This window comes from Cyclopterus lumpus, chromosome 1 (assembly GCF_009769545.1).
Source record: "Cyclopterus lumpus isolate fCycLum1 chromosome 1, fCycLum1.pri, whole genome shotgun sequence".
Lineage (NCBI taxonomy): Eukaryota > Metazoa > Chordata > Actinopteri > Perciformes > Cyclopteridae > Cyclopterus > Cyclopterus lumpus.
In genome coordinates this window covers 25931675-25941975 of record NC_046966.1, presented here as the reverse complement: position 1 = coordinate 25941975, position 10301 = coordinate 25931675, and the positions used below count along the sequence as shown (strand labels likewise).

Here is a 10301-nt window from a genome sequence, read left to right as displayed (position 1 = left end):
AAACTCCTGCTGCAGTGTGTTGACTCAGTTAGAGGGATGGATGCTTCAGGGGAGGATGGAGGGGGAGTCAAAGGAAGAGGAGAGGGGGGGGGGGGGTTTGATGAGGGAGAGAGAGAAACAGAGAGAGAGAGAGACAGAGAGAGAGACAGAGAGAGAGAGAGAGACAGAGAGAGAGAGAGAGAGACAGAGAGAGAGAGAGAGAGACAGAGAGAGAGACAGAGAGAGAGAGAGAGAGACAGAGAGAGAGGAGAGAGAGAGAGAGACAGAGAGACAGAGAGAGAGAGAGAGAGAGAGAGAAGAGAGAGACGAGAGAGACGAGAGAGCGGCGAGAGACGAGACAGAGACGAGAGAGAGAGAGAGAGAGAGAGATGAGACAGAGAGAGAGAGAGAGAGAGAGATAGAGAGAGAGAGAGAGACATAGGAGAGAGAGAGAGAGGCTCCTCATAGTTCCTCCTCTCCTCTCTCCAGCAGCCCGTTTTCTTTCCTCCGCTGTGGTGAAGCTCCACCAGGTAAGACCCGACTCTCATGACAACACAACAACAACAACAACAACAACAACAACAACAACACAAGAAGAAGAAACACCCGGCGGCGCGTGCACTAAGTCATCTGCAGCTTTCTTTGGGGAGTTCGCCGCTTTTCTTCGTGCGCGCGTCTCGCTGACACCTTTTCTCATCGTGCACGGTGCTCTCTTGCGTGCGTGCGCGTGTCGTCCACCCGGGCTGCTGGGGCTCGTGCGCGTGTCGACGTGGCTCCCTGACGGGATCCGTCATGACGGCTGTGCGTGTTGCGGGGTCTCGTGCGTGTCGATGAGCGGCGTGTCATCACCGTGAGCGCGCATGTTGTGCACGCTGCTCTGGGGGAGGATGGCGTGACATGAGGTTATGATATATAACTCAAGAGGGTCAGACACCAAGAGATGAAGGACTACTTGTGTTTATTGTTATGTTCTTATTTATAACTACTTATGTTTATTGTTATGTTCTTATTTATAACTACTTATGTTTATTGTTATGTTCTTATTTATAACACTTCTGACAGTACAGCTCTATTGTAGTTAAATAAGGTTCATAACCATAATGACAACAAGCCAACTTACCTGGAGGAGTTCAGACTGAAGAGAATTTCATCTCATTAACTTCACCGACGTGTTCTCTGACCTCCTGGAGGTTCTCTGAACTGGACCTCCAGGAGGTTCTCTGAACTGGACCTCCAGGAGGTTCTCTGACCTCCAGGAGGTTCTCTGACCTCCAGGAGGTTCTCTGATCTCCAGGAGGTTCTCTGAACTTGACCTCCAGGAGGTTCTCTGATCTCCAGGAGGCTGCGATCAGTTTTTCAGGCGTGTTTGTGATATTAGTCTATGAGGGAAAAATGCTTTTTGGTCAGTCAGCGATTTATTGTATTTGACATGAAATGTCAAATTCCACGTTTCCCAAAACACGTTAATTTTCATGCAGCTGCTGTGAAGATGTAGATGTTGTTCATCAAGAGGAACCCAAAACCCAGATAACAGGACCAGAAGGAGAGATTTAGTAAATAGTCAACATGTTTTGAGGTATGTGTATGATGCAGTTTGTCATCTTCGCGAAGCATAGCCTTCTATACAACCAGAGGAGTCGCCCCCTAGGGGTCAGGAGAGAGAATGCAGCTTTAACACATGAAGCATAGACTTCTATACAACCAGAGGAGTCGCCCCCTGGTGGTCAGGAGAGAGAATGCAGCTTTAACACATGAAGCATAGACTTCTATACAACCAAAGGAGTCGCCCCCTGGTGGTCAGGAGAGAGAATGCAGCTTTAACACATGAAGCATAGACTTCTATACAACCAGAGGAGTCGCCCCCTGGTGGTCAGGAGAGAGAATGCAGCTTTAACACATGAAGCATAGACTTCTATACAACCAGAGGAGTCGCCCCCTGGTGGTCAGTAGAGAGAATGCAGCTTTAACACATGAAGCATAGACTTCTATACAACCAGAGGAGTCGCCCCCTGGTGGTCAGGAGAGAGAATGCAGCTTTCACACATGAAGCATAGACTTCTATACAACCAGAGGAGTCGCCCCCTGGTGGTCAGTAGAGAGAATGCAGCTTTAACACATGAAGCATAGACTTCTATACAACCAGAGGAGTCGCCCCCTGGTGGTCAGGAGAGAGAATGCAGCTTTAACACATGAAGCATAGACTTCTATACAACCAGAGGAGTCGCCCCCTGGTGGTCAGGAGAGAGAATGCAGCTTTAACACATGAAGCATAGACTTCTATACAACCAAAGGAGTCGCCCCCCTGGTGGTCAGGAGAGAGAATGCAGCTTTAACACATGAAGCCTAGACTTCTATACAACCCAGAGGAGTCGCCCCCTGGTGGTCAGGAGACAGAATGCAGCTTTAACACATGAAGCATAGACTTCTATACAACCAGAGGAGTCGCCCCCTGGTGGTCAGTAGAGAGAATGCAGCTTTAACACATGAAGCATAGACTTCTATACAACCAGAGGAGTCGCCCCCTGGTGGTCAGGAGAGAGAATGCAGCTTTCACACATGAAGCATAGACTTCTATACAACCAGAGGAGTCGCCCCCTGGTGGTCAGGAGAGAGAATGCAGCTTTAACACATGAAGCATAGACTTCTATACAACCAGAGGAGTCGCCCCCTGGTGGTCAGTAGAGAGAATGCAGCTTTCACACATGAAGCATAGACTTCTATACAACCAGAGGAGTCGCCCCCCTGGTGGTCAGTAGAGAGAATGCAGCTTTCACACATGAAGCATAGACTTCTATACAACCAGAGGAGTCGCCCCCCTGGTGGTCAGGAGAGAGAATGCAGCTTTAACACATGAAGCATAGACTTCTATACAACCAGAGGAGTCGCCCCCTGGTGGTCAGGAGAGAGAATGCAGCTTTAACACATGAAGCATAGACTTCTATACAACCAGAGGAGTCGCCCCCTGGTGGTCAGGAGAGAGAATGCAGCTTTAAAACATAAATCATAGACTTCTATACAACCAGAGGTTTCCGCCTTTTATGCACTCAGTTTACCAAGGCATTCTGGGTAAAAGGATCATCTGAGTGCCATATGTTTTGTGTTATATAATGTTAATTATTTAACATATAGTCACACTGAACTTCTATTATTGTCTGTAAATCGAAGTCTAAATGATTAATTTCTTGCTTCTAGTTTGTGGTGTTGCAGACATGTTTATCAGAGGTGTGTGTGTGTGTGTGTGTGTGTGTGTGTGTGTGTGTGTGTGTGTGTGTGGAGGTGCACGTTGTCCTTACACATACATGTCAAAGTGCTTCATGCTGTGAGCTCACGCAGAGAGAACCAAACCGCTGCTGATGTTTTCACATCCAATTGAGTCCAGGTGTGTTTGCAGATGTGAGGCCCCGCCCCCTCCCCCTCCCCCATCTTTAGTTTATAACCTGAAGGTTTAGTTTTGACTTTAGTTATGTTTGTGTCCTTAAAGGTTGAAGGTTAAATATCTCTTTGACTGACACCGTTTCATATGTTTTGGGGTTTCCTACATTTACCAGAAACAGTTGCCAGGGATTAGGAGGTTTACATCTTTTATGGATTTTTGATTGTTGCACATTTATGGAAAGAAAAGACGTTCTTCACACATGGCCAGTCACTGTAGTTTGAGTCCAGCTTGTTGCTCCCTCTGTCTCCGTCCTCCAGGTCCTGACAGCCATGACGACGCTGTGTCTGAGGCTGCTCTGGCTCCTCCCCCTGGCTTGCTGCGTCCCCTCCCCCTCCAGACCCCCATCCAGACTCTGCAGGCGGTGCTGCGACCACCAGGATCCGCCCGCCAACCCCGCCCAGTACCAGATGCCCGAGGTCCGCACCGTCATCAACATGACCATCCTCCAAGGTACCGGAGCGCGGAACGTTTCACATAAACATGATATGGTGTTTATATCAAATATTGTCTCTTTTGGGAACAAGCGCAATAATCGTAATATTTGGTGCCCTGCCCCTTTGATGCAGACTGACCAATCACAGCGTGGCATCATCCAGCTCCGCTGCTCAGTAGTTTCAGATGTTTTTCATCTTCAGACTGGTTTTGGTGGATCTGGAGCACGTTGAAGGAGATAAACGTTAGCTGAGTAGGTTAGCGCAGCACTAACTAGCGTTAGCTCTTCTGTGCTACGCTAGCTACTGAAGCTACACTGAATGCATGTTAATGGTTGTTCTTCTCTTTTAACACAACATGTGGACTTCTTCTGTGAGTGTGTGTGTGTGAGTGTGTGTGTGTGTGTGTGTGTGTGTGTGTGTGTGTGAGTGTGTGTGTGGTGTGAGTGTGTGAGTGTGTGTGAGTGTGTGTGGTGTGTGTGTGAGTGAGTGTATGTCTGTGTGTGTGTGAGTGTGTGAGTGTGTGTGTGTGTGTGTGTGTGAGTGTGTGTGTGTGTGTGAGTGTGTGTGAGTGTGTGTGTGTGTGTGTGTGTGTGTGTGTGAGTGTGTGTGTGTGTGTGTGTGTGTGTGTGTGTGTGAGTGTGTGTGTGTGTGTGTTGTGAGTGTGTGTGTGTGTGTGTGAGTGTGTGTGTGTGTGTGTGTGAGTGTTGTGAGTGTGTGAGTGTGTGTGTGTGTGTGTGAGTGTGTGTGTGTGTGTGTGTGTGAGTGTGTGTGTGTGTGTGTGAGTGTGTGTGTGTGTGTGTGTGTGTGTGTGTGTGTGTGTGTGTGTGTGTGTGTGTGTGTGTGTGTGTGCGGAGCAAACGATGGGACCCTCGTTCAGAACGTTGGCTCGAGAACAGTCGAGATGCAAAATGCTCCTGAGTTGCGTCTCAGATCTTTTTCCTTTGAAGTCTGATCAGACTCTCGTGGTTCTTTTGGGGAGCGGCGGACGCAGGAATGGAGCTGGGCTGCAGAGCGAAGCGGCCAATCGAAGCAGGACGTTAACCAGAAGCAGGCCGAGAGGTTCAGGTGGTCCAGATTTAAGACCTCCTGCTCCGAGAAAAGTGAATCAAAAGAATAAACCGGAAGGATGAAAACCTTCACGAAGTCGTGACGGCCCCTGATCACGGCAGGTGTGCGGGACAGATGGCATGATGCAGCGCACCTGGGCGGGATTGACAACGGCATAAGAGGCCGGCACTAGTGTTGCTCAGGGGGCGGTTCTATTGGAGCGTACTAGACCGGTGCGATCGTTCACCTCTTGGTCTTTGGGTTACACTTGGGTTGCACCGCCAACATCTACATCATTCACGCACGCACATGGACACCACTGATGTTACTGACTGCCACACGTCATACAGGTAAACGTTTCTTTATGCGTTCAATAAACCTTTTTAAGTATCCCCAAGCTGTTGTCTGTGGCATTTGTTATGGCCTAAGAGCCGGGTCATGACAAATTCGTGCGTGACTTCAGCGTTACGGTTCTAAAGTATCGTGATTCAATATCCATGTTCTTCCTCTTTCCTTCAATTATAACAATTTAACAGAGATAAAAGAATATATATATATATATATATATATATATATATACACAGTATATTATAATTCAGACATCAAATGTCATATTTAGAACTGAGTCTCATGACCAGGAGAATACGGTGGAACTGGATGTTTCAATTAGTTTGATTATGGATCAGTAAGTATTGATTAAAGAGGTAGAAACTGTGTCCAGCTGATATTCCAACAGACTCCAGACTAACCTGTAAAGACGTTAACCAGCTTGTTCTCGGCTGCTTTTATTGTGAAACTCTTGACTTCCAGTGTCTTTTACCAACGACTGCTGATGTCTTCTCTTCTCATTGAACCGTTTTACAGCTTTTGATTCTCCGTCTATAAAGCTGCAGAACACCTGTTGGTAAAGAGACCTTTCTAACAGATAGAAGCAGACATATAGAGGATACTGAAGTAGAACTGTTGGGTGCTTTGAGGAAGGGGAGCAGGTAGAACATTGTCAGCTCACTCAGAAGCAGAGTATTCACCTCACTGAGGTCAAGCCTCTCACTTTGAGGGTGGTATTGGGTTTCATGGATCCGTCCCATAAAAGGCCTTCTGGTGTGAGACGAGCTGCCGCTTGAGGGCTCTGGTGTTTACGTCTGCAGGAAGTGAGGGTGGCTCCTTCCTGTGTGGTTTCAACCCGTTTAACTCCGACACAGACAGCAGAGCAGGACTTCTCTTGAGCCTCAGAGACCGGCTGGCGCCAGCTGCCGTGTTCTTCTACGCTCCAGTTTACATTTATTTATCTGTCTTGCTGTTGTTTATCGTGGTTTCTGCCTCACTGTTGTGCCAAATGACAGCTTTTCTTTGTGGGCTGTGGAGCCCAATGCACAGGCTCAAGAGAAGATGTTGTTTTTTAAAGGCTAAACACCAACAAATACGGTTTGAAGCGGAATATTTCATGAGACAAAAAGATGCTGTGAATTTAAGAAATGCATGACATAAATTTTTTTTCTAATCCATTTTGACTTTACAACACAAAGAATGAAGTTGTGCTGTAAAAAAGGAGTTGCGATGTTGATTTAAAATGGCGACGTGTTGAATTGTACATTAACGAGTGTATGCTCAAATATTTTTAATGTGGACTTGAAGACTAGCCAACGAGCTAAGAGAGAGACGAATAAAAAGATCAATTCAAATGAACAAAGCTTTGCAGCTTTCAAACTATTTGGTACGGCCTGACTTACGTATCTTATCGGATATATTGTATATATTGTATCTTAATGGCTATATTTTATCTTATCGGATATATTGGATCTTATTGTCTATATAATCTTATCGGATATATTGGATCTTATTGTCTATATAATCTTATGGGATATATTGTGGTGACACATGAGCAAGTGACCTGAAACGAGAGGAGAGTTACTATTTCAAAATAAAACAGGAAATGACAAGACAAAAAGACCCAACAAAATAAAACAAACCCAACAACTTCACCGCGGTGCGACAGATATATTGTATCTTATCGGCTATATTGTATCTTATTGTATCTTATTGGATATATGGTATCGTATCACTTCTTTCTTTGAAAGGCTTTATGTTTTATGGTCACGTCAGATAAAGAAACCGGGCGGTGACTTTAAATATAACCGTCACGTTTCATCTCTCAGTGTTTTTGCTTCTGTTGTTGATTGTTAGGAAGTCTGCTTCACTCACAAGCCTTTTCTTTATATGGTATGTTATGCGATGTGTTGATGGAATTCATAAAGTCCTTTATGCAGCGTCACTGGTACAGGCCGCTTTCATTCAGTCTCAGGAAACGAACAAAAGACAAAGTCTCTCTCACAGGAGACGAGTGTTTGTTCCTCAAGTGGAACCAGAGGTCAATGTTGAGTTTGAAGTTCACTTTAAACTGCACACCGTTCGACTCAGAGGTGGTGGAGGGATGTAAAGCAGCTCATTCTTCATCCTTAGAGCTTCAAATCCGGACAAACAGCGTCTGGCGACCAGGAAGCAGGAAGCAGGAAGCAGGAAGCAGGAAGGCTAACACATGAACGTAACAGTCCGAACATGAGCACAAGAGAGTGGATGTGTGAAGTGGTTTAGGGTTCAGGGTTTAGGGTTCAGGGGGTTTAGGGTTTGCAGGACGCTCCGTCAACCTCATGGTGGTTTTGTTTTAGCTCTGATGGGCAGTTTACACACGTGAGACCTCATATAGACAGATAGGTGTGTGTGTGTGTGTGTGTGTGTCAGTAGGAATTGACCTCAGGTGGAATCCAACCAACCGTAGAAACCCCTGAAAGAGGTTCAAGAGGAACGGGAGACTCCTGGGCTGCTCACAGCAAATGGTTCAGTTTTTAAAATGTTTAATATAAAATGTCTCAAATCCTGTTTTTCCTTCGTCATCACGGAGTATTGAGAGAGAACCAGCTCTGTGCAATATTCAGAGCATGTTTCAAATGATTTATTTTCTCTGATGGATTCTAAATAATACTATAATTATATTAGTTGTTTTCCAGCCTGATGACCTCGGAGAACAAACTGACCGTGTCTCCTGCAACGTTAATATATCTTTGTTCTTCTTCCCTCTTGTTAATGTTAATGCGCTTCATTCTGGTCCTCAGTGGAGGTCAATAAAGGTCATAGATAACAATAACAAAAGAGGTTTTGCCTCAGCATTTTAAAAACTCCTGGCACCTGAACGCACCAGCGAACGCCTTCCAGAAGGATCCTCTTTATTGAAGATGGATCCCTTCAGATTTACGAGTGGGATTTGGATCGTCGAGTTGTTTCCATTTCTTTTTGTAAGCGTATTAAAAAGACAGGAGAAGCTTAATGGTGACGTTTAAGAACCGGTCGTCTAAACGTCTCAAGACGTTAACAACAGACTAGAAGCTGAAACATTATGATACTCGTACTCGTACCAATACATTCCTAAGTTTAAAATCCCACTGAAGTCAAAGTATGATCAGCAAAACAGTTGTATGTGTTGTCTTGTTATTAAATATAACACCTTTATCTGTAAAGTACGTTTTGGGGCCATTTTAAGCCATTTTATTTTAGTCATAAAATCATAAATCTATCATAAAAAAAAAAGTGTAAATCCGTCGTGACACCAGCCGTCTGAATTTATTTAGTTATTACGGTGCTGAAAGATACATAAACCGTTCTCTTATGGACATATCGCTGACATGCTTTATCCTCATGTTGGACCTGTTGTTTTACTTTAATCTCAATTTAAGACTATAATTTAGTATCTTTTCCTGTTTTTCTTGGAAATTCTTTCTTGAGTAAAATAAGTCGTACCTATAACTGTAGAATAAGTGCAGTGAGGAACAATATTTCCCTGTGAAAAGGTCGATTCTCCTCTCGTCCACGCAGGTGACAAAGGAGACCGAGGGGACACGGGCACACCTGGCAAGTCCGGTTTAGAGGGACCCTCCGGCCACCGGGGTCTCGTGGGCCCCAAAGGCACCAAAGGCCAGGCCGGCGCCCCCGGAGACGCCTGCAAGACCGCGAGCTCCTTCTTTTCGGTGGGCCGGCGCAAGGCTCTGCACAGCGTGGACTACTACCAGGCGCTGGTGTTCGACACGGTGTTCGTCAACCCCCATGAGCACTTCAACATGTTCAAGGGGAAGTTCTACTGCTCCGTGCCCGGCGTCTACTTCTTCAACGTGAACATCCACACCTGGAACTTCAAGGAGACCTACCTGCACCTGATGCACAACGCCAAGGAGCAGGTGATCCTGTACGCGCAGCCCAGCGAGCGCTCCATCATGCAGAGCCAGAGCGTCATGATGGACCTGGCCCCGGACGATGAGGTCTGGGTCCGGCTCTACAAGAGGGAGCGGGAGAACGCCGTCTACAGCGACGACGTGGACGTGTACATCACCTTCAACGGATACCTGGTGGCCCCGAGCCTCCAGTGACGGGGGTCAGGAGGTCTGGTGCTTATTACAACGTCCCCTTGCAGCCCGGAGAGGAATGAGCTTCAGTGAGGACCGCCCACACACGCCGGAGGAGAAGGTTCCTCTCTCTAGAACCACAAAGGGAACCTCCTTCCTGCTCCTGCTGCGCCTCCTTTCAGGGACTTTGTGTTGCATCACAAGTGGACTCCAAGGTCCAGGTGTGTCCTCTGATTGGAGGGCTGCTGTCTTACCTTTGACACTTGTTTCCTTGGCTTACCTTTGACACTTGTTTCCTTGGCTTACCTTTGACACTTGTTTCCTTGGCTTACCTTTGACACTTGTTTCCTCGCTCAGCTTTAAAGGGCCAGTCCCGCCACATTGTCCCCACTTATTAATAATCCATATATCATTCATAGATCATCTCTATGAACAGGCTCTGCATTTATACACAGAACCTGAAATAAAATTAAAAATAAACAGAACCTGTGGACACCAGGACGAGGTTTTGGCTTCTGGTCCCCGTCTGTGTCGTGTTGACCGATCACGTTATCGGAGGACTTATTGACACCTGAGTGATCGGTTCTGATCACGGTGCCAGTGGAACACATATTGTTAGAGTAGCCTTTGTTGTGATTATAAAATCAATTATTATTTTGGATTTGTTTCACAAATAATAAACGAGTTGCTCGTCTTTAGTCAACGTACAACCTTTTAGTTATTTCTATATGTTTGGAACTTTCTTTGATTTTGTTCCTCTGGACTTTAATTGATCATCATGTAGTTTTATTTGATGGTTAAAAGGTCGACAGATGAAGTTGTTAAATAGTCTAAAACATAGTTAGTGTGAGAGGAGAATCACATTTCTTGTAATTTTGGTGAACTGACCCTTTAAGCATAAGCATATCCCAACATATTACTAATAAAATAAAGGTGCTTTAAGGTTTTGATGATTTAATATGACTTCAGAGCAGTTCATGTACATATCTGGGCCTTTATGCCCGGAGTGTTCCT

At 45.7% G+C, this 10301-nt stretch overlaps 1 protein-coding gene across 2 annotated transcripts; it reads left to right on the top strand.

Moving 5' to 3' along the window:
* Positions 1–429: 429 nt before the first annotated feature.
* Positions 430–10301, top strand: c1qtnf6b (C1q and TNF related 6b). 2 transcript variants are annotated; one of them, XM_034532923.1, is made up of 3 exons: positions 430–509; positions 3673–3865; positions 8764–10301. In XM_034532923.1, the coding sequence occupies exons 2-3, from the start codon at positions 3685–3687 to the stop codon at positions 9309–9311; spliced, it is 729 nt and encodes a 242-aa protein (XP_034388814.1). In that variant the 5' UTR covers positions 430–509; positions 3673–3684; the 3' UTR covers positions 9312–10301. The 2 variants fall into 2 exon arrangements, with proteins under 2 accessions (XP_034388814.1, XP_034388822.1); XM_034532931.1 differs by lacking the exon at positions 430–509 and adding an exon at positions 3268–3358.

Bases quoted from the DNA above. Each gene is read 5' to 3' on its own strand.
- c1qtnf6b (XM_034532923.1), top strand. From the start codon at position 3,685: ATGACGACGCTGTGTCTGAGGCTGCTCTGGCTCCTCCCCCTGGCTTGC. The intron at 3,866-8,763 runs GTACCGGAGCGC...TCGTCCACGCAG, and splicing joins CAACATGACCATCCTCCAAG to GTGACAAAGGAGACCGAGGG.